Below are 26,846 nucleotides of genomic sequence, written 5' to 3' on the forward strand. Positions count from 1 at the left end.
CAAGACTGAGTGGGTGAAAGGTAGTTTCGCCTTAGTGTTCCAGTCGGCGTGGGCGACTTGCACCTTTTACAACGTCTTACATGATTGGTCGAGGGGACAGAAGAACGAACAACAGAATAACATTAATGCTCCTACCCCTAAAAAAAAAATCAATACAGCTGCAGGTTATATTAAAAAGGGTCCAATGAAAATGGAGCTTTTGAAAGGTGTTGGCCTACTGGTTCAGCGCGTGATGGTTCCACGGTAAATGAGGAATTGCATGACTTCATTGGTACGTACTGTGAACGTCTTGGACTAAACGGCATATACGTTGAAATGTTGCGCTGTTTGAAGAAAACTTTATCAAAAGCAGGCGAAACTGAAAACACTTAAATGTACTTACTCTTAGTTTAATAAATTAATGCTGGGTTGTAACAAGAACAAATATTACAGCATGAAGTTTAAATACGTTGTTTTTTTAAATACGATTTGTATTAAATAGCCATATTTTAAAAAGTCCTATAACTTTTGATCGTAAACTATTATTTTAGTTTACAGTCCTCGTTGACGTAGTAAATTGTAATAAATAATGCTGCATATCCTACCATCGCCTCTCCACAATTTTTATGAAAACACAGAAACTTACTTTGAGCTTTTTGTTTTTAAAAAACTATTAAATAGCTTTAGCCGAAAGCTGTTTCCCCCTAGAACTCGAAATAGCTGTGCTAGCCCATTTTGCAAGGTTTTCCGCTGCTTCTCGTAGATTTGTCACCGCAAGTCTTAAATATTAAATATGGAAATTTAACACAGAAATTATTTTGTATATAATGCTGCTATGCTGTGCCATGCTGTGCTACTTATGATATTATAGTGGTTTCACACATTAATATAAATTATGGAAGTTCTACAACCTTGTCCCCAGGACAAAACGTCATTTTGAATACTAAGAACCATTGTTGCCTGTATATTTATTTCCAAAATGGTATCCAAGTTTAAACCTCATTAGTGAGGCGGTGCATTGGCCATCGGGCATTGGCGCCTCTTGAACGACGTTTGTAACAGCAAAAAGCAATCCCCACTGTTCCTACCAAGATCACCATGACAACTGGGATAGCTATCACAAGAACTTTGACATAGACTGGCTGTTTGCTGAACCATGAACCTGGATCAAGTGTAAACAAAACTGAATAATTGGAGAAAATCTCTGTTGAAATACTTGAAACAAACATAATAATAATATTATCACTGGACATCAAAAACAATTGCCATGGAAACAAGATTTGGTTGAGCAACTGTACCAGAATCTACTTTCAGAAGAATTTAACATGGCTTGTCATTCTTGACCAATGGATGGAATTAATATGCATGCTTGGCTTACTCATCTCGGCTTGAATGTGTTTTCTAATTAATTTAATTCCTCTGGGAAGCAGAGAGCACAATAACCCTTCTTTATAAGCCTTTAAGCCATAGCAGTGATCAGCATCAAATTTCTCCTTGTAAATATCAATGCTTATTCAACCCCTGAGGTCTGAGAATTAAGGATATGATCACCCAAGGTAAATTTTTTTGATATTTTTATAACTTCTCCCAAGTACTTTTGTAAGAAAAGTACGGCCGAGGCAAGATACTGTAGGAGAATTTGTTTTCTTTGATATTAGGAGTTTTATAAAGGGTTAATAAATGGCTACATTACTTGTACATGTACTTGTGAATTTTCACCCAAAGTTATCACGGTAACAACATGTTAATTGTAAATATTCATTAAGAATTGGCAAGCAAAGAGAAAAAGTCTAGGTAAGTGAGATTTGACTGCAATTACTTTTTTGTAGGTGCCATGCAATGCCAGAAGTACTGGTTGTCAGACAAATTGGTGATCCTTGAAACACTTTGGTTGCCACCAACATTTTTGCAGTACTTTACACAAATTTACCAGAATGACATTAACACCAAGTAGAAATATTGCACTAAAAAGTATCTAATTAACATTAAACACACTGAACAACAGATACTCACAATCATCATTTGAGACAGCTGTTGACCTTCCTTGCAGTATAACATAATTCACATTGGTTGTCTCACCATATACAGTCACGTGGCCTGTCAAAGTCACCTGCAGATAAGAAAATAAATAACTCGCAAAAATGCACATTCACATGCTGACATGACACTTTAGTAATGTTATTTTAAAAATTATACACAGAAAGTACTGAAGCTATGTTTTCACTGTAATGTACTATTAAACTGGTTACCCCTTCAACCACATTTCTGAAATGTGCCCGATCAAAGACTTATTTTAAACAGTGCTTCTCTAGTGTCTGTGCATAAAAATGAGTGAGATTTGGTCTTGACAATTTTTGCTCATTGATCACAATAATTTTGACCAAATGGTAATTATACAGGTACCAGACTTATAGGTCCTGGCTTCATTTACATGTAAGTCCCATAATTACTGACAACTTGCTGAAGTTGTTTCATGAGGAGTACTAAGTTCAACCCCTCAGCGAGCATGAAGGGACCCCAGCGTAAAAACATTGGGGGGCTTGGAGTGAAACTGTTTCAGGGCAATAAAAAAATTTCATCCCATCAGGGCTAACCTGTTCTTTAACAAACGATGGGAGCCCTCAAATCTACCAAAGAAACCAGAACTTTGTCATAGTGTTAAGAAATTGAAATAAATGCACACAAGCTTTTACATTAGTATGCCTCCAGCACACCTTATTTTCATTTTGTGACAAAAAAGACATTTTGCAAAGACCTTTAAACGTCATGATATTTAGGCTAAATTTACACAACTCCTAGGAAGACCATGTTACATGATATGATTTGTGTATAAACAACAAAAGATTGATTGATTGATTGATTGATTGATTGATTGATTGATTGATTGATTGATTGATTGTGTAGGTTCAGTGATGTAATGGTAAGTGTGCAATTAAGACATGACATCAGAAGTCAGTGGGTCAAGGCCAAGTCTTAGGGCAGCCGTATTTCCATTAGGGAAATTGGGTCGGGGTTTGGAGAACTAATCAGGCATATACCCCTACCCCCCCCCCCCCCTCCCCATGAACCGTGTGTAACCTCCTTACTGTGTAATTCACGCTGGTTCCATTCATCTTCTTTAGCCCAACTTGAATAAATAAGGCGGCATCATTAACTGGCAATCCTCCAGTAAAACTGCTTGATTTAGTTGGCACTTTTGCCTTTTCTTCATCCTTTAAGGTGTGCGACCAATCCAAATCAGTGTCTGGTTGTTGTAATTTCACAGTTGCAGTCAGCGGGTTATCACATTTGTTAATCTTGAGAGTAACTGTGAACTTGTGGCCGTTATCCATGACACATTTCACCTTGTTACAGTTATTGCTAAAGTCACAACTACCATGTTTTTCAGGAACAGCTGGCAAAAATGCAACTTTTGGGCATTGTTCGGAGTCTTTACCACTTTCCACAGCTGCAAAGAAAGAAACAATAAAATTACTACAGCATGTTGGGTAAGAGTGGGAAAATGTAGTATGTTTTATTGTGCAGTTCCAGAAAATATCCATTAACCCTCCTCACGAAAATCCTTATCCACCCAGGAAATTCCAGTTTAGCTTCATATAATTGCTTCTAAGATTTTGGCTTTTAAGATTCCCTTCTCACCCTGGGTATGGATTTTTTCTGGAACTGAACAGCTAATATTTGAAAGAGAGCTGCAGGGGGCACAATATCGTTCCCAGATCTAGCAGAGCCTGCGTTACCCTTAACTATGTAACGTATTGTAGGTGATCTCTGTATGGTTTACAATTTTAACATAATGAAAATAAGCAAGAAAACCAGACGTTTCGAAGCCATCATGAAATCGTTTTTAAGGTAACAAAGAATGAAAGTTGGTGACGTAATTTATGCTGGAAAAGGTGTTAGAATATTTAACAATTATTCACCAAAGTGGAGGTGAATAGTACTTTGCTAATCACCTCCGAGCTAGCCAATCAGCGCGCGCGAAAAGCACTATTCACTTGTGTGTATATTAGTTCTGAATATTCTTCAGGGAACAAGATGCCAAATTTGCACATGCAAGCGTTTGATATCAAGCCATCGAATTCAGGTCAATACTGTATCACGGTTTCCCTCTTAAAAATAAAACAAAATTAGAACTGAGCGACCAACTTAACGTTTCAACGGAACTTAACGTTTCGTGCACCAAAGTTCCTTTAACAAAGGATTGTCCCTTTAACAAAATTACACGGCGTTCTCTGGCGCGCGATTCAAACTACATGCTGATAGTAAATCCTTACAGAATAAAACCTTGATGGAATCGAAAACCTTACCTTGAATGGCGGAAATAAGGGACAAAATAACAAAGGCAACCTTCATCACTGTAACCAGCGCCTTCGAAGAATACGACTTCACTAAATTTAGAGAGAGCAGATACAGCGTGTTCAAATAAAAAGCGTGGGAGTGACGTCATTCCCGACCAACTGAGAGGTCCTGGGAATGAATTAATAAAGAGCGTCAAGGCACCACACCTAATATTACTGGAGAAAATGCCGAGTGTTTGTAGACTTTCTGAAAGTTCATTTTAGTGGAGTGCAGTCTCGCCCCGCGACTTCCGTCCCTTGTTGCTGTCTTTCGGTGCCATAAGAAGTCAACTTGTGGCAACTCCAGTAATGTGTTTACACGACACCGCGTGGAAGAATCACATTTGCTGGCTAAATTCACCAAGCGTTGGTAGCGCAATTCAAATGCAGGTTCAAATGTATAAACGTGAACAAACAAAGCGTCACCAGGTCTTGTAAACCATCTGCTGCTGAGACATTGTCCGGAAGATAGTGAAGTGCCGAGAAAAAAAACGATTACTAGTACTTGCTATTGTCACCGTTGAATTACTGGTGATACGCCCACAGTCACTTATGCATGCGACTTCTGTTTCATTTGACGCGCATCTCATTCTGCCATATTTTCTCCTTCGAAAACGAGAGTAATTATTTTTCCATTATTTTTTTTGTCCGGGAAACCTTTCACAACCCTAGGTTTTCCTGCTTTGAAACCAAATCCTAATATCTGAGGCGATTAAGCCCTTCCCAATAGTTATGCACCAGTCGAATTAAACCGTTGGGTGCTCCCAATCTGACGGGGAATAAAACAACGCAAGTTCAGAGGTATATGGATTTGTTGTCAGTTATTATGTTCGTTTCCGGCGCAGCTTCGGAACAAGCTGTACTTTATTGTGGTTATAGCTACAGTACTAGGTATATTAAATGGCTTTTTATTACGTATAAAATCTACACAACATTTTAAGCTTAACGTCATGACGTTTGAAAAAAAAACTATTATAGTGGGTAAGCCTGTGTAGCTAGCTGAGAGGCACCGCTCATGGCTGCTTCGCCAAATTTTATAATCGCGTGAAGACAATACCTCCAGATAAGCAGGGTATTAGTGGCTCCACTGATCACTTAACTGGTGTTTTACAGCTGAACAAAGCAATGTGAGAAAGTGGCTTTCAAGCAAGGGAAAAAATGGAAAGAAAGCTGAGAGGGAGATGCGAGCAAATAGCGCGATACGCCAGGTGATGACCTTCCTCTCTCCCCCTCCCTTATACACGTACACTCGCACACGTATATGTCCCTCCATTCAATGTCCGTGCCCGCCCCAAGCAAGTTGTATTCAAAGAGTGCACCCTTAAAAACGAGTGATCGAGTGGGAATTTCAGTTGGAGAGCAATCAGCCCACAAAGAGAGCCCTTTGCGTGTAGATTCGAATGGATATAAAATTTGCAACCTGTCTCTGCATCTTACAAATACAAATCCTGAACATTATGCAGAGGCCTGAGTCTTCAGCACCAATGGTTTTTGTTTCATATCCAACCCACACGTCTGCATGGACGTGAACCTAAAAATAACACTGTAGTAAAGCGGATACTCCACCAAAATGTTCATCACCTGCTTGGCTTAAGCGTGGAGCCGTACAAAGACTCTGAATTAGGTTCCCAAACTTTCTTTACTTGGCATGCAAAACTACCAGTGACAGAAACTGCTCTTCGGCTACAACCGCATCTCTCAAAAAACACTGATCTGTGAGTTTCTCACTCAGTTTTCACAACCGCATTTTAATAATAACTGGAACATACATTCGAACTGCTTTAAAATGAATAGACCATAAAATGACGTCAAAAATGTTCAAAACTCAAGTGGAACCAGGAGCTGCAGGCCAGTGGTTTCACTGCTAAGTTTAATGGCCTTATTTTATTGTCTATAAGAGTAAAGACCTGTTATAGTCCATTGAAAACTGCTGTCGATTTGTGTGTGTGGGTTTTTTTTAATAACGTGAAAAAATACGAGCGGAATTGATTATATTTTCTGTTGAGAAAGTGCACGCGTTACATCTGACGTCATTTTTATTTTTTGTATTCTTATGGACAATACGAGCCAATCAGCGCACGGAAATTTTGATAGTTATTGTAAAATCTAAATTACTCCGGTGCAACAACCACGTATTTTTCCGAAAGATTATTTATCAGCAGTAATTCGAAAAAGCTGTAAAATACATAGCGATATAATGCATTTTTCTCCAACTTTGAGGCTCAATTATCTCTGAAAAATACGTGGTTACCCCCAATTTTCTTTTTAGATTCCAACAAACCTTGCTAAGATCTGCTTTTCCCGAACAGTCACAAGTCGCGCAAAAATATGTTTCTTTTATGTTTTTTTTTTCCTAGAGAAAACAACCGAGTTTCTCGGACCATGCCCATCAGATGCGCAAAGCGCATGCGCGAGAAACAGCTGATGAAGCGTTCGTCGTGGAGCGCGTCACGTCATGACCATCGGGCACAAAGTGAAAAACCTGACCTGAGTGACAAGGTTCCTGTATACTGCTACAATCAGAGACGAAGAAAGAGTCCCCATGGTGATGAGTAAAAAAAACTGTTTCTGTTGCTAGGAAACAAAGGACCACTTCCTATAGACTTGCACTTCAAGGCTGGCCTCAGACATGCAAGAAAGGCATTAATAACAATTATTGCTTATCTGAATAATATACATAGATGAAAGAACTGAAGACATTACAGTAAGTGAAATGATCTCTAAACTGTCAACCAGCCAAATGCAGTGAAAATGGGCCCACAGCCATGTTTCTATTTCTATCCAGAGCCCGCGGTCTCATTCCTCGTTGACCAGTCTTTGCATTGGCACCTTACTCTTGGTGGAGGAGATCTGGAGACGATGACTGGGCAGGTTAACCTGCAGTCTCGAAGGCGAGCGGCGCTTGCAGCACATGCAACAACAGGCAGTGATAAGAAACAAAACGATGATGGCTAAGATAGGACCAGCGATCGTCAGCATCTTCACGTACCTCGGCTGCTTGTTATACCATGCACTGAAACCTAACAACGAAATATTCAAACAGCGTTGGGTTACTGTTAGTCATTCGTATGTGTTACCGTTTATTAGTGTTTCAATTACTGAGCTCTCTCCATCGTAACTGATTCCAAAACTTAGCAAACATGCTTAGCTCACTTGCTTCAACAAACTCTGAGAGAAAGGTTAAGTCAATCGCGGCTGGCAGCGTTTTCTCGCGCGAGTTTTATGACCATCTGTAAAGTTAAATTAATCATACATTTCGGATTGGCTTATATTTCTGGTTTTAGTGATAGAGGTCACAGTCTAAACCTAACCCTAACCTCTAAACCTTCGGGTTAAATCCAGTGTTAACTTCATTGGAAAAAGTATTGTATTTTCATTTAATTTAACATAAAAAATTTCCTACCGCAATATTTGGAGGAGAGTGGAATTTCCCCATCCAGAAGTGTAGCGTCGAATGGACGATTCAGGGAATGAAGAAATGGCGCATTCGCATCACCCATCAACTCCAGCTGAAATCAAATATCCTTGGAGTTAATTGCACCCGATGGTGTAGAGTCATAATCCCCGGTGGGGGGGGGGGGAGGGTTCCCCCTCCGAATCTCACCTTTTAGTGCCTCAGTGGAGTGAGTGTAAAGATCATAGTCGTTTACTCCAATCAGTCTTGTAATGAAAGCTTACATGTAATTAACAAAGTGTAAATATCTTATATAATAATTTATGCTAAGAATGCATGCGTACAAATTAGACAGACTAATATCTAATCAGGGCATATAATATGTAGCGTGTTGGTCAGCTTATTTATCGAAGTAAGACCGTATCAAATACTAAATTACAATTTGTAACAAAAAGGGTATACATACATGGGCGCGCATTAATAAGGTGCGCGTGTTTATTAAATTAAATTTATTGAGATTAATCACTGGTAAAAAAAACTCTTGTTCACTTTTTCGTGCCGACGTCCCTGAACAAAGCATTTCAGTGTAATGTTTTAGTAAGAGTAACAAGTGGTTCGATGAGAGGTTAGTGAGGTTTACACAAGTTTTGTTAGACAGGATTATACTATGATACGTCCCCCTCCCCCAGTACCGCCTATAATGGACTATAAGGGGAGCTAGGCTCCGCCCGAAAGGGGTGCCTTTTTCAGGCTGTAAGTATATATAAAAGGGTAGGGATTTCACGAACCGACGTATAGAAATGGGTACGGAAGACTGTCTTTTAGGTATTTACAAGGGCCTTTCAAACTATCTGGAACAGACCCAAAGGAAAAAGATAGACTCTTTCTACTGTAGGTATGTGAAATGTGTACCATTTCCTATGGAAGGTATATTAAAGGGTTACCTTTCCTGCCAAAAATGTTATATAAAAGAGTAAGGGTTTGGACCTCGGGGCAGCGCCTCGATCCCTGTATAAAACTTTATTCAGAACCCCACCCCAGAGGGATACAGCTGATATTATATATGCAGACATAGGGGGAGGGGTACAGAAATCGACAGATTCCAGTCAAACAACGGAAAAGATACCTTGAAGTGCAGCTTTTTTCCTTCTTTCTTCAGTCCAACCTTGAGAGAAACAGAAACTTTTCCAATCGAGCCCACCCGTCCAGTATCCGCCGGAAGTTTGACGATGTCTCCGTCTTTGAACGTGTGCGACCAATCAACGGCAAATCCCGACGACTTTATCGTGACTGTAGCAGTCAGCGGTTTATCGCATCTGTTCACGTGGAATACTATCGTGGCATGCTTGTCTTGCACACTAGCTTGGCACGTGATTTTACTGCAGTAGTCACTGACATGGCATCTGCCTCCAAGAGCTGGCGGTAAATCTATCTTGGGGCATTCATCATCGCCATCGTCGTCATAGTCACCATATGCGTCCCTGTAATCATAGTCTTCCTCAAGCCCCTTCACCACTATAAAACGAAGGCATACAATGAACGTGTACTTGAAAATATTTGAGAAAACAGGATATTATCTTTTTCAATTTCGATGGTCTTCTCTCCCTGTTTCCTGAAAATATTTATGCTTTCCCCTTCAAAGTTTAAAAGTTTTTCCATACTCAGTACAATTTTAAGTAGTAACACAAGCCTTCCTCAGTAAAAATTCTTGAATATATAGCTGTCTAGTCTGTTGTTGTTTTCTTTATTTTGAAGTTGAGCGCCCTTAACCATTCATTTCTAGCGAAAAAAATTTGTCCTCGTTTCATATCTCCGTCAAATATTTTAACAGATAAAGCACTAATGCCACTAGATATGCGAGCTACATTTCCTCAGACTTCCTGTCGAAAACCAGCTTTGCATAACCTGCCAGAGCAGACGACGTTTGTGGCGAAGGGTTAAACCAAAAAGGCGTCTGCCAGTCTCGCAGGCTGAGCTCAAGGCTCTGTACAATTTTGCTACCGATCACCGGCACTGAGCTTTTATGAGATGAACAGATGGAGGAGGGGCTCAACGCATGGCATTGATTACATTTACTATTCAACCTGTTTTACCATACACCTGGTAAGAGCCTTATTGCCGATGTAAAACTAAAAGCCCAATTTTTAGATAGCGTTTTTCATGTGGCTTTTATAAATAATTACGACAGCTGTAGTGAATTTAAGCACCTGCATACGTCATCGTCTCCAACCTGTCAGATGGGTATCGCAGCAAATCCTACGGAGTCCACGTTTTTTTGTTATTGAGATCAGTTTTAACAAATATACAACGTCACACTTAAGAAATATTTTCACTGCATGAAATTAATGAAAAGCAGTCATCACTTTCACATTTTAATTTTGGCCACGAATTTGTTTGGCAACAATTCAACTTTACAATAATCCCTTCATTATAAAACGAGTGAGATGTTAAACGAGACTTTCCTAGAACTTCTAGGATATGTCAAAAAATGTAAAATTAACTAATCCTTTGTAACAGCACCTCGCGTTTTAATAACTCTAACCATTGAGTACTGAAAATGCCGGAAAACGCTTTAAAATTTATGTCCTTCGGATAAAATTACAACGTAACATTTTAGATTTTAATACGTGCTTCTTTCTTATGATTTACTTCACCTGTTTTTAAATAGTAAAAATCTCATCCGTTCGTGCTACAAACAACAAACAACAAAATACAGGCACTATGATTATATTTTGACGCGTACTTCGCATGATTAAAGCGAGATCGGTATTTTTGCTCCTAACCCGTACGTTCATTAGAATTGTAATTAATGATTTTCTTCGAGTGCAGATCTTCGCGACTTTCCTTCAGTCGTGACTGATATCTTTTAATTTTAGTATGTACGTGTTAATGATTCGGAAAAGAAAGACAGAAAGAAGCGAACTTCAAGGAACCTATTTAGAAAACCAGCGCTAAGAACAATACTTATAGAATATTTCGGAGTGATGCCGTGCGCGGACGCATGACACAGCTGAATTATCTTTTATCGTATATTGGAAAACCAAAATTGACCATAAATATAGCCCCAACTTGTGCAAAACTCACGATTTTAGACTGTTAGTTCGAAATGCTGCAATACTTACCTAAAACAACAGGGAGAAGGAAGAAAGCCACAAAAATAATCCACAGCTTGAGCGACATCGTGCCAAGCTCAAACAGAAGCAATTCGTGTAAAATATTCACATTCCCAAAATTTGAATATTCATGTGCTAATATTGATCTCTGTCATATTTATTTTAAATTAGTTATGCTCACTGATTCAAGAAAAATTACTTTTTCATGTTGTTTTCGACATTTTCTGGTTTTGCCTCTCTCCTTCTTAAAATGCTTCAGCAAGTGCTTAAATGTTTCACAGTTCTTGTGACAGTAGATATTCAAATGTTCGGAATATGAATTTGTTTGAGTAATTTTCATCGGTTTCAAGTGTTCTGCATTAACTTTGCTCTTGTAACTGATACATAATTCAACAATGACACGGACAAAATAAGACACTGTATATTCTTCAATATGCTTTCTCGCGCATGAACACTTTGTAGATCAATATCTGCAGCGTTAACCAGGATCCCGCGCATTTGCACTCTGCATAGACCCAATTAGCAAATTTTGGATTATAGAATAAGAGCAAATGAAGCATGGTTGATTGTACAGCTGGTTTGAACATGTTTATAATTTCCGTGTTACTCCTACTTTTTTTCAGGCGCGACTTAGCTTCTTTAGAAAATAAAACTAACTACAATAGAAAAGCCACTGTACTGATCATGATTGAGGCACTTTATTGTGTTGTTTAGCGGTGATGACAATCCTGGCCTTTATTTATCGAATTATTTAGTCATCTATCCATTTATCCACCCATCCATCCATTCCTTCGTTCATTCATCCATTTATCTCTTTATCTGTTCATCCATTTATCAAAACTAACACTTAAAATTTATCAACTAAACACAACTATCCGAAACAGTTTCTGCTTCAACCGATTCACTCGTATTAATTACTGCAACTCTCTTCAAAATATACAACGCTCAGTGAAAGTGACACCTGGTGCTAACTCGGACGGTGTCGGTATTTTATGGAGGATTCTGCTGAGGTCAGCGGATTCCTTCAGAACCTAAGAAAGAAAAAAAAAAAACATCGGTCAAGTCAGGCCAAAATCAGGTTGAACTGACGTCTGGAGTATGTAGACTGGAATCGAGCAGTGATCATTTGAGAGTCATGCAGTCAAACAGACAAGAACAACAACCAATCAGAATAAATACATGTTACCGGCGCCAAGCGCGGGAAAACGGCAACCTCGTTCCCAGGGTCCTCTCTCTTCCTCCCTCGAGAAAGGACCCCGGTTACGGCTGGTCACTTGACTGCAAAAGACAAACGTCTCCCAAGTCGGGGTAGACTCGCTCTATTATTTTGCTCGCAGGAGCCAAACAAATATTTTCAAGCGAGCACGAAAGCAAAAGAATTGCGATAATTTGTTGCAGTTTCATGCACTCTGCAATAATCGTAACGTAGTGAATTTCTTACGGTCAAAGAAGCATAGGTTGATAATTAGTTCTACAACTTCCCGGGCAACTTGAATTGGACTTATTTATCTACAGCAGACAACTGCATACTTTACTATATCCTCCCTAACGGCAAATTTTGTCAAGCACCCCGATTTTAGGTGTTACGTGACCAGCCACATCCAGGGTCTTTTCCCTAGGGAAGAAGAGAGAGGGTCTTCGGAACGAGGTTTGGGAAAACGCGTGGGGATAGTCCAACCTGATAATCTACCATAATTTTCAAAGTGAGTAATTCCCTTTGAACTGTAAATAGGATTTTTCTTTTTAATTATTTTTTGTGGCATTCTTTTTTAATGTAATAGGTAGAATATCGGTAGAATAGACACTGCATTTGTTTAGTTTCAGTGACTCTCTGACGGATTAACTGTAGATAAATAAAGTATGACTATGATTATGACTAACGAGTTTTGAACATTACAAGCTAAAAAAACTCCTTTGTTCCACTTTTCACTGCCAACCATTACACGACTGACGATGGCACGAACAAGACAGAAACATAGCGTTCCTAAAACATTCCTCAATTTTCATTGTTTTATACATTAGTCATGAAATTGCATTCTTTTTTTATTTATCCTTTCTCTCATTTTAGTTTACTCCCGTGCGTTTCTGACTTTACTCCACTTATCAGACGGACCACCCCCCCCCCCCCCCCCTGTTAGATGACTCAGATGAGTGGAGGAGTAGGTCCATTTTAGAGGGAGGTTATTTGATAGCGATAAACCTTGAATTGAGAATAATCATTCCCATCCTTACCATCGCTGATCACACAACGAATCCTGACCTTTTGCGACATGGTTTACAACAGCAGCAACCACAGCAGTAACAACCTGAAAGGATTGACAATGCGAGCAACAGGAACACCAACACCAGTACAATGCGTTCAGCGGTGTTACGTGCTTCCCACCATCGAACAAAGCCTGCCGGGAGAAGAGAGAAGGAACATTGTTACATTCGAATACTGCACAGTCATACGTCTACTACCATGCACCCCTATTAATAATTGTCCGTCTTAAAAAATATATCATTATCACAAAACCTATTTGCCGCTTTCTTAAGTTACCCTTCATGTTTTCATATCACTTTAGCGTTCTTCTATCGGTTTTGATTACTTTCTGGTAATTTATTGTGGCTTTCTAAGGTTTTAGTCCAGATTTTCTAGAAATCACCAAGATGGCCGATCAAAGATGGCCGCCACTTGAAAATCATGATGTGATCCCTACAGCATATGACATCATCACTGAATTGTGCAGACTTCAAAGGAATCATCGTTGAAAGTTCTTTTTGCCCTCCAAGTTTCACTGTCATAACGTTGTATTTTCGGAGTTATAAAGGGGCGGAATCTCCCACGCCCCATAAAATGTCATCAACATAACAGGTTCTCCAATATTGTTCAAAGCAGCTTTTCTTTCTCTCTCTCTCTCGTCGATCCCAATTAAGCCGTTAGAGGATTTTGAGGATAGGTAGGGATCTCAAGAAGACTAAGGAATAGTTAGCTATATTCTTTCTACTAACCGCAGTACTCTGTGGAAATTGGTATCTTCTGGGATACAATTTCTAACTTCAAAGGAAAGAATGACACTGATCCGACTTTAGTTCCTCCTTCCAGAATAACCTGAACAATAACATGTAAAAGCAGAAAGAAAAAATGATTTTAATCATTGCCGATGTTACTTGAAATAGCATAATAACATGGAGAATTGCCACTGATAAAACGACAATGGCAATTCACGAAAACTGTAACTGAACAAGTTAACGAAGCATGTCGACTATGCAGATGTAAGCTTCTACGGGCGACCTGTACCGTTTGCAACGTCTTACATGATTGGTCGAGAGGACAAAAAAACGAACAACAGAACAATGCTCCCAACCCTAAAAAAACAATGCAGCTGCAGGTTATCAGGGTCCAGTGAAAAAAGAGCTTTTGAAAGGTGCAGGTCTACTGGACTTCAAATTTTCTTATTGGGCAGCTCGTATTCCAGCTGCAGTTTTCATATTGCAAAATGAGTGTTAACCAACGTGGAAAATTACAATAAATCTGGATTATTTGACAACTTTCACTACATTCTTGGTCTTTAACTAGAGAACAGAAATCAATAATTACTCTTCAAGCATTTCCAAAACGATTGGCCATGCAATGGCTTTCTTCCAACGGCCCCTGATTCTTTACTGGTAGGATACTAATAAGTGAACGAACCCTCTCAAAATAAATTGACGTTTATTTCAAACCTTTAACGTTAGTTTATCATCTTCAGGCTCCAGTGCGACTTTCACAAACAAACCAGCTTTGACAACTCCTTTCACATCAATCCCCAGTCCGGGCACGGCCAACTCATTACCGGAAGTAAACACATGGCTCCAATCGATGTCGTCTTCTTTGACCTTTACGTTAATAGTTACAGTGACTGGCTCATCACACCTGGAATAATAAAATATTTGTTTTCTTTTCAGATTTAGATTTTGGGATAATAATGTGAGGCTGTGCAAAAGTTTCGTACAGTGCTCATCACTAATCCTTAAGCGAAAAGGCAAATTGTTGACAGTGCACCCTAAAAACATTTTCCTTGCGTTTTCGTGTACCGTCCATACGAAGACTCTTTAAAAACGCAAAGTTTTGAACAGGGAACCAGGTGGAACCATGAATTTTTAGAACTCGGATTCATGCGCAAAGGGTCTTGATAACACATTGAATAGGCCATTACCGAGTTGCTGTGAACCTCACTATGAAAGCGAGGCTAAGTGCAAAACTTTTCGTATGAAAATTAGTTTTGTTTGCATATGAATGAAAAATAATTTTCATAACAAAAACTTTGCACTTAGCCTCGCTTTCATAATGAAGTTCGAAGCAACTCGGAAATGGTCTATTAAGTAGGTTCGAGGACACAGACAGTAAATAAACATGTTTATTCATTTTCCTTTGTTATTGTCCTCTTGGCTTCATTGTGAAGCCAAATATCAGTGATATATCGAAAGAACCCTATTCTTATTCGAGTTCGATACATGTTTTTTCATTTTGTGTAATAACCGAATCGGAGAGGGCCTAGAAAAAAGGTTGACGTAATCACGTGTGCTCGAGAATTTACCTGTCCCTGCAGAGTCGTCATAGAGTTTACCTGTTTAATGTTATCGCCTTCAACTACCCTGCGTTCAAACGCAATGAACATATTCAACATATATCAGTACCTGTTTATATTTACAGTCAAAACCGTTGTTTTCCCGCCAAATTCCGCGTTACACGTGATCTTAAGGCAATCGTCGGTGATGGTACAATCCCCAGGTAACTCCATATCTTTACATTCGTCATTTCCCGCCAGGATGTTCGAGATCTTCTCGAAAAGTTCGTCCAGTGCTTTGGTGGCAGAGTCTGTTACAAAATGGGTGGAACTTTAAAATCAGCCCGATGTTAATTATAAATTCAATTGTGTGACATCGAGGTGTGACATTGCTCACATTTTATTTTTTGCCGTTGCGTCAGTCAAGCAACTATCGATCATTTGTTGAGACACGCTTTCAGGCAATCAAGATATGTTTCATGTCAACAAAGTTAAAACAATTTACCTTTACACACAAGGCTCTTATATTTGTTCTTTCTTCAGAATATAGCCTGTGCTAGTTCGCCCAACATCCGGCTAGCTTGGAGAACAGGGGGTAGTTCTCATAGCTTGTATTATAGTACACGCATAGACTCATTCTTAGCCTTCGTAGAAAGCATTTCCGTAAGATTTGCTGCAAAATTATTAGACCGGACGGGTTTTCAAACCCAAGGGGTTTGCGAGGGGAAAAAAACGTCTTTTTAATTCCTTCTGCAGATACATTTTCCAACGCTGGGAGAAATTGGAGACTTTTGATGGGCAGTAATATGAACCATAGCCCTGGGGAAGTTGTGACGGGCACGCGCACGCCCGTGTTTAGCTTGCGTCCCCCTGCGCTGCACGATTACGCCTGCTAGCGTCTCCCTTTTCTCTCACTTTTTCTCGCTTTGCCTCTCCTTCCTTGATTACGCTGCTAGGCAGGCTGGCACTTGCGCCGAGACGGTCGAGTTGACACATGACCCTCCCCCGATACACGCGCTGGCAGCCGACTATCTGGACATTTGTTGTTACAGTGCCTTTACCGACAACAGCATACAAAGTGTTTCTTTTGGCACTCTTCGGTTCCTGTTCGGCGCAAACTAACATAACAAAACTCTTCTGCCAGTCTTCACTGAATACAGTGAGCTTTCTTAGTGTTTGCGGTCAGCTTATAATATTGATCGGGTGCAAATTTCAAAGGTAGTGAACCAGTTTTTATATGACCCCGTCAGAAATATTAATATAAAATCATCACTGATCGAATCAAGACACAAGGAAGAGGTACCTTCATCATGAGAAGCTCTGTTTCCCCAAACAAGACAGCCAACGATTACAAATGCCAGCGCCAAATGTCTCGGCTCTGCCATTGATTTGCTTTGTCAAGTTTTGCTGCTCGATTCACTGACCCCGTGATGGGCATCAAATTTCTTAGTTGTCATCAGATTGTTTTTTAAAACACAAACATACAAACATATGACATGCTTTGTCAATTTTTAACGACGTAATGGTCAGAAACAATTAGCCTCCCGTGTAGTAGCCTGCGAGCAAGCTCTCGGGGAAGAGGAGGGGTGGGGAAGGGAGAAGGAAGAGCGAGGTTTAACCCTGACCCTAATCCTTCTTCTCTCCCCCTCCCCTCCCCCCACCGGGAGAGCTTGCTCGCAGGGTACCCACGCAGTCGTTGTTGGGGGAATCGTATGACCCTCCCTATGAAGGTCTATGAACGGACTCGTGTGAAATCCGACCTTGACACGTGATTCTACGATTGCCTTTCGTTTTATTTCTTACCTTTCTAATCAACCCTGTTTTCAACTCTGAGAAAAAACGAATGAAAACAAACAAGAGTACTAAAGACCTAAACAACTACGACAATAGAGACAAGACTAGCGTCATTATTCTTTTTTATTATTGAAGGTTCTATTTCAGCCTAGAAATTGTCAAAGTATCATGAAAGGAAACAATTTCAATTGTCTGTAACGGAGATGCTGTCCGCGGCGACACTACAAAAGCGCATCTGTCTCTCCTTGTGCAGAAAAAAGAAAATTAAAACCTCTGCCACCTTGTGTGGTACAGCTTTGACTGTTATCTAAAACTTGAATTGTACACGACGAGTTTCAACTGAATGTGGAAAGAAATTCGCGTTTCCTTTGGTTTTAATTAATTACGTTCCGTAATTGGTTTAAAAAAAAACTTGCGCCACTTTCGCAACCAATGAGAAGCAAAACCAAAACCAATCGTGACAATTGCTCGCACGCGTTTTCCCGCGCTTGGCGCCGGTAAGAACAAACATCCGATTATACAAAAATAAAGATTACGTGAAGCGCAGAAAATTTGGTTCGTGATATCCTTTAACAAGGTCTAGTCATCATTTCTACTGAAAGAAAAGCAAAAACAACAACAACCACAATTTCCAAAGTGTGTTCCTATACTAAGAGCTAAGTTTGTTCAGAACAGGGTTACGCTGTACAAGTTTACACGCATGTTTGAGATGCACAAAAAAAAATCTTCAACATGAGACCTCCGAACGCCTACAACTATATATTTACCTTAACTTTTATATACAATGAAACCCAGGGCTAGTCCATTGTTTGAATGGGGTTAAAACAGGTCTCTTCTTTATGCTGTCTCTTGCACTATTGGACGCCCTTTCATGATAAGGAACAATTGATTCACAATATTTTCCTATAATTTATTTCTCAGGTAAATTCATTTAAATGAAATAATGCTTTGCAATTTCATATTATTTTATACTTTGTCTTGAACGATTGGTCAAGGTCAAAACACTACAGTCTCTCTCGCCTATTTTAAAAAACAGCTGTTTAGCTGAAAACAGAACACGTAATATAATGCAACGTGGTCAATATTTTAATCCAATTGCAAAAATATCAACGACCAAAAAATAATGTCTAATTTAGATGAATGTTGTCTTCTCACTGGCAAGGTCGTCATCGAAGTCTGAGTCATTAGCTTGGAACACATCATCATTTGTGTTTATTACACGTGTGTATTGTTCCATCTCCAGTTGTTCATACAACATGCCTTCCATGCTCTCAAACCCAGCCTCTTCCAAGCTCTCAGGGAGTGGCTTATTCAGTGTCTCTGGCAAGACCAAGCTTAGCAGGCCAGCGGCAAATGAACACATACCAAATATCATCATAGGAAGTGGACGTGTGTAGATGCCCTAAAATATAAAAAACATTTTAAAATCCAACTTACCAGCATTTTATTGAAGATGTATTCATTATTAGGGTACATGGCACATGCGCAAAGCTGTTGCCACTGAAAGTGATTCAATTATCACCAAAAGTGTTGATAATTTGGATGTGTGTTCAGCCAATTCTGTACTTTTTTTTGCCCATTATGCTACTTGTCTATGCGCAATTAGATTGTGAAAAGGTTTACTGTACAGCAATGGTAAATTACATGTTTTTTAAAAGTTACTAATTGTTTCAGAGAAAAGAAAAAATATGATCAAGCCTTGATAAAGGAAGAGGCAACTAATGTTACAGTTACGTAGACTTACAGTAAACGATGAAAATAGTTTATACAAACAGTAAATGTTTGATAATTATTAGTTACTTGGTTCCTAACTAATGATATTGGCAAAACGTTTGGTGGCTTCAGTGCTCAAACCTAACCTATTATTTAACTATTTTCCTTGTGTCTTACTTATTTACGTAAAACCCCAGTACAAATACCCTGTTGTGATAACTGAGTCTGCCAGTACTCTCAGGGCAGTGGGAGGGGGAGGGAGGGGGGAGGCATCAAGATGGTTTTATATGGGGAGGCTTTGCCATTTTTTCTGCTATTTTTAGCAGGAAAGGTAACCCTTTCATATACCTTCCATACAAGATGGTACCCCCTTCACATACCTACAGTAGAAAAGGACTTGTACATAAATAAGAGTTTTCAAGTACCCTAAATTTCTATACTTTAGCTCATGAAATCCCTACCCTTTCATATACTTACAGCCTGAAAAAGTACCTCTTTTGCGCAGAGCTTCCCCATATAGTCCATTGTAGGGAGTATTACCCCCCTCTCCCAGGGGTACTCCAGTATCATCTAGCTCAACTCAGCTCAACTAATCTAAAATTTGAAGCAACACAACTTACCAAGAAGACAACAAAAGGCGAACAAATGCCACCTATCCTAGACGCCATGGAGCACACTCCCATTCCAACATTCCTACAGAATTGTTAAAAGAAGTAATTACGGTCATATCATCTTATTATACCTCACTGAAATAAATTTTATTTCCAGATTGAGGATTGCAGATTTTTTAATCATACCTTGAATGCCTCAAAATAAAAGACAAGAAAATTAAAAGGACTATTAGCTCTTCGACTCTGCCTTTATCAAATAAAGCTACATGTAGGTATCATGGAAATTCAAGAAAAACAGGCCTGTTACAAGACACAAATCCAAGAAAAACAGGTGTAACTTATTACAAGACAGTATTACTCAGCTTTAGCTGTAGGATTCGTGTATCCTTTTGGCAATTTTATAATTTATAACTTGACCTAAAAAATTATGGAAATAATTTTAAACTACCTTACTACTGTGGGAAGAAGCTCGGCTGAATAAATATAAATAACAGCAAATGATGCAGAGATTCCAAACTTGCCGATCATGGCAAAGACAGTGGTCAGGATTCTGTAGGCTGGCTTTGTACCTAAAGAGATTAAATTGATAAAAACTACACTGATTACAAACTGTACACTGAGATCAATTACTCAATCAGAAATACGAGTCATTTGGATCCATTTTCTAAGTACTTAAGGATTGGTATTCCCTCATGTTGCCCTCAATATTAGTTTTATTAGTTTATTAGCATTAAGTCACCATGATTGTAAATTTCAGTAACAACCATTGTAAATTACTGTTTTTTTGTTAATTTGTATCATTGTTATGCGTGGGTGCATGAGCATTTCTGTATTAAACCCGCACACTATAAATATTAAATGTTATTTAAATATCATTATCATTAAAAGGACTGGAAGCATTAAAAAGCTGACATCAGTGGAACACTCACATATAATGGCAAAAATTATGGGGCAATGGTTCAGGAATACATTGTAGACCACATACAAAACAAAAATGAAGCAAATCTGAGTGAAATGAAAATTGACCATAAACTCAACAAAAAATAGGATGGTTACGCACTCAATCCTACATTTGATACTGAATGCTAATGATGAAAGTTGATAATACTGCTGTTGATGAGGATGATTACAATGTTGACTGGCTTAACACACCTGTTTGAAAAAATAAGCAAACCAGGCAGGCAGCTCCTCCTATCATCATGTAGTAACACAAGCTCCGACGGCGTCCCACCCTAAACAATAGAATATGTGTTAACATAAATTTTACCTTCATTTGTTTACTATAATAATCTGTTTTACTGAATGTTGCAGCTATATAATTATTATTTTAATTATTTTTTTTAATAAATAATTCTTGAAAACACTTAATAGCAATAACGAATTCAAATTCTACTGTATTATCCTTGAATGGAGGAGACAAAAGTACAAATACAAATACAACAAATTCAATTTAGCAGCAGCGATTTAATTATAGCTAAAGCCAATTATACATATGACAACTCAGCACACCTTCCCCTTATATAAGTGTTGGTTCACTGCTGAAAAAATTGGCTGGGTAACTATGCAATGTTCAAAGCAACATTGACCAAAGGGGGTGAAGGTTTGCTACTCTCCAGACAGTGTTAAGGGAGATAGAAATCTTATTCCCATTTTTCTCAAGACAGCTGGTTTTGTCCAAGATTGTAGGCCACATAGTGGTCGGTGGTATCCTTAATAATTGCTATTATTTTATCCTGAGTCCGGTTCTTACCAGTTGATCAGACACACACTTGTTAAGTAAGCTGGAACCTCCATAAGGCTTGACAAGAAAAAGTTTTTGTAAATGTCGCCTCCCAAATGCTTGGTGTTGAGGGATAAACCATAATAAACCAATGTGTTCACAAACCTGATATCATGAAAAAAAGGAGTTTATTTAAATTACATCCATCCCTTATCTGTAACAATTTTTAGGCATTTGCACTTTCTGGTTCAAACTATCATTTAAGTCACATTTTTAATAATAAATATCAGAATAGTCAAATCTATGTAGAAAGGAACTTCTCATCACAACACAGTACACAGTCCTGTTCATATCATTTATAAACAAGCAGGGGTTTCAATAAGTTCTGAAGTAGGCGGCAGACCTATAAAAGTAGGCGGCTAAACACTTCAGGGGCCGTAAGGCCCCTCCCCCTAGGGGGGTCCGGGAGCATGCTCCCCCTGAAAATTTTGAAATCTAGAAGCCGGGAAATGCCATTTCCTGCATTCTGGCATCAAATTCAGTACTAAAATAAATATTGATTAAGTAGCAACAGCATTAGGGACAATTGTATTTAGTTTTTCAGGTGAAGTTCAATTTTAATGAAAGGATAACGTTAACCATAGAATACTGAATCTTTCATTACATACAGTATACAGCAATGTGAAGCATTTCCAGATGCACAGCTGAAGTCGAGAAGTGTTACATCAAATGAAATAGGAAAACAATGTTTAGAAGTAAAATGAAATCTTGCTTTGTTGTTGTCTTACTATCAGTCTATGGTCACTAGCATAACTATTACTGATATCCCCATGTTTCCATGACTTTTAAAAGCTACTAAAAACTGCTCGTTACCTAAAAAAGGTATTTAAACTACTACAGCATTGGATAAATAAAGAACTGCTAGCCAGGGACAAGTCAGCCAGGACGAAGCAGACGAAGCAATGTAACACTTTGCCAGACTATTACTACAGAGTATCATGCACATAGAAATTTGCATCAGTGCCTCAAGCATATCATATTTGATTGTACTTCTCATCCGCGTCTTAATGCGCTTGATTGCTGAGGCGCCCCTTTCAGGCCAAGCGTTGCTTACTTTTATTAAAATAATTATGCTAAAATACTGCCGCCTCCCGTACGTTCACTCGTTTACGGCTGGGTTCCATCATCGAAACACACGGACCGGAACTGAAGAGCGAATGTGATCGAGGCAAGAATTGACACCAGTCCCTCTCCTCTGTTAAATCAACATGGCTGACTTCGCAACTAACCCATCGCGCATTTTAAATACAACCGTGACCTTTCAGAAATATACTGATACAGCGACAGAAAAAATGGAAACAACAAAGAAAATGTTCTCTCTTTATTTCATATTTCATATTTAACAGGTGAGAAATTGTGTGACTCAAGAAACTCAAGGGACAACGCGGACAACGCGTGACTGAATTGAAAGAACATTTTTATTTTATACTGCATTGATTTTTTTTGGCATTGAGTTTCAGGCTGTTCTAGGCTAAAATTTTATATGTTCAACAACTGATCAACAGGTGAAAGTAGCCGGCGAAACTTCGCTGAGTAGCCGGCGAACTTCGCCGGCTGCCGGCTCTTATATACAACCCTGAACAAGGTGTAATATATGCTGAGATTTAACGTCAATAACACGGGGAGTGCTTGCACAGTCTCCCGAGCCATGTCACTTTTCCTGTTAAATCGGGAACAAAAGCTACAAACGATATGTCTGATTGTATTGCAACCTAATTTTAGTATCTTAAAAACCCATAAACAGACTGTTAATAATACCACACTTTTACAACCTGTTAGGGCTGGCTCACACTGGCAACAGTGTCGGAAGTGTAGGGGACCTTCCATTCCAGTGTGAATAAAATAAAAAGGGGATCGAATTGGAATCACAAGGAACACAACATTTCCTTTTTCTTCTGATTTTGTTGCCTATGATTAAGTGTGAACTGGTTGATTGGAAGAGAAATGCAAACAAAAGAATCAACCATGGTGTTCTGTCATTTTGAACGAAAGTGAGGTTTCCCTAAAACTGCTTCCATTATATTGATTCATACTAGGTCAGAAGATTTTTCTGATTCCGACTCCACTTTCATCCCTTCTGCTGCTAGTGTGAACCAGGCCTTAGTGGTCACATGAATGATTAATCCCTATGGCTAAATGCTTCTCTTAGTAGCTCTCTCGTATGTTCTGAAAAACTCCTGCATGCTTATAACTCAACAATGCACTTGATGCATATTTTACTCTTTATTAATTGAAAAACTTACCATAAGTAGAACAAGACCACAGTAATTTTAGCAATCTTCAAATTGGAAAACAAATCTAAACAGCCATATCTATTTCCAATCACAGACATTGGACGGCTGACTTGGAGCAGAATCTTGGGAACAGAAATGCCATTTTTTCTTGCTATGTTGGTTAAGATATCTTCAGCTTCAGACAGACGTCCCCGAATAATAAGCCATCGTGCTGACTCGGGAACAATTCTGCATAAAAAGAACACTGCTTATGTTAATGATCGAGTATGGATTGCTTTAGGCTTGAGGTATAAATCAATGGTACTACAATAATTATTGCTGTTACTTGACCAGTGCTACTTACTGTATTTCTCCAAATCTCCTCATCAAAAATGCTTGGTGATAATGTATTATTATATTTACAGGGTTAATTCTTGTTAAGATTAATTTTGCACACTTGGCAGACCCATCAAGTGTAACAAATTATAAAATTATATAATTGGCAAACACAAATTTTAAAGTTACCAACTCAAAAGAACAACTCCCTACTAACTTACCTAAAAAACAATATAAAAACACAAAATGGTAAAGAAAGCAGAACGGATAACGTCCTCCAGTCCCGCACAAGATATGCAACGATGGGAAGAATCAATAGTCCACATGTAAAGAAACATTGTGCCATTGTGCCAGCAAATCCTCGGTAAGATGGACCAATAAGCTCTGTTGCCAACACAAATGCTGATAATATTTCTCCACCAATAAAAAATCCAGTGAAAAATCGAAGCAAAGTATAAATCCGATATGTTGGAGCAAATGAACTAGCAAATCCAAATATGACAAGTCCAGTGAACGAAATGTACCAAATTTTTCTCCTTCCACATTTGTCTGCTAATGCACCAAGTATCAGAGCTCCAAATAGCGTGCCTACCATAAGCACCGACTGAATCAGATCAGCTTTGAATGCATTTTCACAAACAAGATTCCACTAAAAAGGGAAAAGAAAGGTGACTTAAATATATATTATTAATTATTTTAAGGAAACGGTAAAGTTATTGTCCCATGCAGATATTGCTTTGGCCACTGATAATAAGCAACGTATAAATGTTGCAAAAAGAGAAACTTCATGTTAAGGGCCCATCCCTAAAATTTACAACATTGAGCTCTTGAAACCAGCTGGTGTTTACTACGTTACATGTATATCCTTGATATGACATGCCTGGTAATCTCCTTAATGCAGCCGTTATCTGGTTTGTCGCACAGCAGTTGCCTTGGAAAATCCAAACGCAGTAGTTAACCGTTACGTTTTAACATGATTTTCAGAGTGCCTCCCACTGGTTTTAAAAAAATTATTTTTTTTAACAGCTAGGAAGTAATTGATCCACAGATACTATCCTATATGAACAGATCTGAGTTGCAGAATTATTTATAAAAAAAAAAAGCATGTGGGTTATTAGTAGCCTCCCATGCAGTCACTTGGGGAGAAGAATAATATGACGCCCACAAGAACAACTGTGTTCGAGGTTAGGCTATTATAAATCTGGCATTTCCTCAAATAAATTCTTTCCAATAATTTACCCTCTTTTAAAACTTTCAAAAGCACAGTGTTTAGGCTTAATAATTTCCAAGAAATGTCACCGTTCCTGACATTATCCCCCCCCCCTCCCCCTCCCATTCCCCTCAAGCTGTCCTTCTCATGCCACCACCAAATCTGCCCACTTGCTTGTTGAGCAAATAGAAAATTAATACAATAATTGCCATTCCCACCCTTCTGGTTTTATTTTGGATCAGCCAGTCATAAGACTTCCAAGTATTAAGAATTAAGAGAAGAGTTCATCAGTGCAGCCCTATGAAAAACTCCACCACTTACTCAACACTGCCTCACAGTATTTAAATGTAAATTCTCTTTTGGTTAGCGCTGATCCCTTTGTCTTTGTAACAATGATATTGAGTTTCATTTGATCAGTTGGAGGGAATTTTAGAAAGGCAGAAACATAACTATAGCAACATGAAATTATATTAAGCTTACTGCTGTACGTGAATAAAATAAGAATTACCCAGCGGAAGGAATACCGGGCAGGAAAGTCAATCAAAATATCTTTCAAGTTTCAACTTTAATCGTCGTTCGCTAGCATATCGTGATATGGGGAAAAAAACCTCTAGCACGGATGAATGAATAATCAGAAGCTAACTCCCATTATTGAAAAATATAATTTGTAAATTTATTAATATTTTAGTGCAAAAAGTAAAGGCTTACCTCTGCGACGATGGAGGTGAATTTTGAAGTGTACTGAAACTCCAGACAATGCGACGTATTCCTCGGACACGTTTTATTAGAGGAAGAATCCAAACAGGTCCATCTTGGCTCTGCGCCAACGAAAACTTGCAAAAGGAGTTGAAATGCGGCGGGAATAAGCGAGAGGTTTAGCAGTACATATAAGCGCCTTTGATGGGGTCCAAATTCCCCTATAATCCGTAAAACGTGGTCAAATTCCATTCTTCTGCTTCACAAAGGCTCTCCCAACTTGTAATTCGCTTTTGTTTTGCCACTGAAGTTGTGATACAATGGATTATCCTTGGTCATTTCAAGGTGTGTTTATGACTTCCCGATCGAAATTCTCGAAGCGTGTCGACAATTTCCCGCTAATTATCGCTTCTAACTCACTCAGAAATTAGTATTTTTAAAACCATATTAACACAAGGATAGGCTGTCGTTCTTGAGATCCAAACTCAAGTGAAAAGTTACCATCATTTGCTTGCTTGATCTTTTGTTTTACCCAGGAAGTAAATTTATAGATGACGATTTAGGCGCGAACAGGTGCAAGACTATGTAGCCAGGCACCTTATCAAAAGGCTTGGATGCTAAAAGTAAAATTTATTCGGGAAGTTGATGATGTGAGAACCCCTTTCACACCAAGCTTAGGCTTAAACTCGTTTAAAAGTTGTTTAGTTAAACACAGTTTAAAATTCTTTCCTTCACAAAAGCTGCTTTCGGATTTTTTTCGGCTACAGATTTAGCACAATTTTCATTTTGACCATTTTGTTAAACCTGTTTTAAATAAACATTTTTTGTTGGTGTGAATGGGGCTTAAGACTAGTACTAGAAGTTGAGTTTAATTTAAGGACAGTCAACTCTCTCGTAAGCAACCACCCTATGGTGGGCGACAAAGTGGTCGCTTACGCACTCATGCCAACTCCCCCGGATTATCCGGGAGTCTCCGGATACGGAACGAATCTCCCGGTCTCCCGTATGGGTGACTAAACCTCCCGGATAAAAGCCACTTGGCACCTTATTTGCATAATAGGCTAGTATTTCAACTCAAATGTTCCATAAATTTAAGAAATAATATGTCATGGCTGCATTTACATACCTGCTTTACTGAATC

The 26,846-nt window shown here is 38.8% G+C and overlaps 4 protein-coding genes across 4 annotated transcripts; all 4 read right to left on the reverse strand.

The window, feature by feature from the left end:
* Positions 1-373: 373 nt before the first annotated feature.
* On the reverse strand, positions 374-4,416 carry LOC146452099 (uncharacterized). Its single transcript, XM_085098404.1, has 4 exons — positions 4,287-4,416; positions 3,066-3,427; positions 1,993-2,089; positions 374-1,141 (listed from the first exon to the last, which is right to left on the reverse strand). Exons 1-4 carry the CDS (start codon positions 4,330-4,332, stop codon positions 972-974), a joined length of 675 nt encoding a protein of 224 aa, XP_084954530.1. The 5' UTR covers positions 4,333-4,416; the 3' UTR covers positions 374-971.
* A 1,628-nt stretch (positions 4,417-6,044) lies between these two features.
* On the reverse strand, positions 6,045-10,954 carry LOC146452100 (uncharacterized). Its single transcript, XM_085098401.1, has 4 exons — positions 10,833-10,954; positions 8,837-9,225; positions 7,720-7,825; positions 6,045-7,336 (listed from the first exon to the last, which is right to left on the reverse strand). Exons 1-4 carry the CDS (start codon positions 10,888-10,890, stop codon positions 7,113-7,115), a joined length of 777 nt encoding a protein of 258 aa, XP_084954527.1. The 5' UTR covers positions 10,891-10,954; the 3' UTR covers positions 6,045-7,112.
* Positions 10,955-11,499: 545 nt separating this feature from the next.
* LOC146452101 (uncharacterized) lies at positions 11,500-16,787 on the reverse strand. The gene is made up of 6 exons (XM_085098403.1): positions 16,656-16,787; positions 15,483-15,663; positions 14,529-14,718; positions 13,815-13,914; positions 13,056-13,219; positions 11,500-11,854 (listed from the first exon to the last, which is right to left on the reverse strand). Exons 1-5 carry the CDS (start codon positions 16,735-16,737, stop codon positions 13,065-13,067), a joined length of 708 nt encoding a protein of 235 aa, XP_084954529.1. The 5' UTR covers positions 16,738-16,787; the 3' UTR covers positions 11,500-11,854; positions 13,056-13,064.
* Positions 16,788-17,124: 337 nt separating this feature from the next.
* LOC146452102 (solute carrier family 22 member 15-like) lies at positions 17,125-26,313 on the reverse strand. The gene is made up of 8 exons (XM_085098352.1): positions 25,718-26,313; positions 24,021-24,448; positions 23,494-23,712; positions 21,221-21,355; positions 20,623-20,702; positions 19,919-20,039; positions 19,480-19,552; positions 17,125-18,548 (listed from the first exon to the last, which is right to left on the reverse strand). Exons 1-8 carry the CDS (start codon positions 25,955-25,957, stop codon positions 18,279-18,281), a joined length of 1,566 nt encoding a protein of 521 aa, XP_084954478.1. The 5' UTR covers positions 25,958-26,313; the 3' UTR covers positions 17,125-18,278.
* Positions 26,314-26,846: the final 533 nt, after the last annotated feature.

Source organism: Pavona decussata, unplaced genomic scaffold (genome assembly GCF_977016875.1).
Source record: "Pavona decussata unplaced genomic scaffold, jaPavDecu1.1 SCAFFOLD_381, whole genome shotgun sequence".
In the NCBI taxonomy this organism is placed as follows: Eukaryota; Metazoa; Cnidaria; class Anthozoa; order Scleractinia; family Agariciidae; genus Pavona; species Pavona decussata.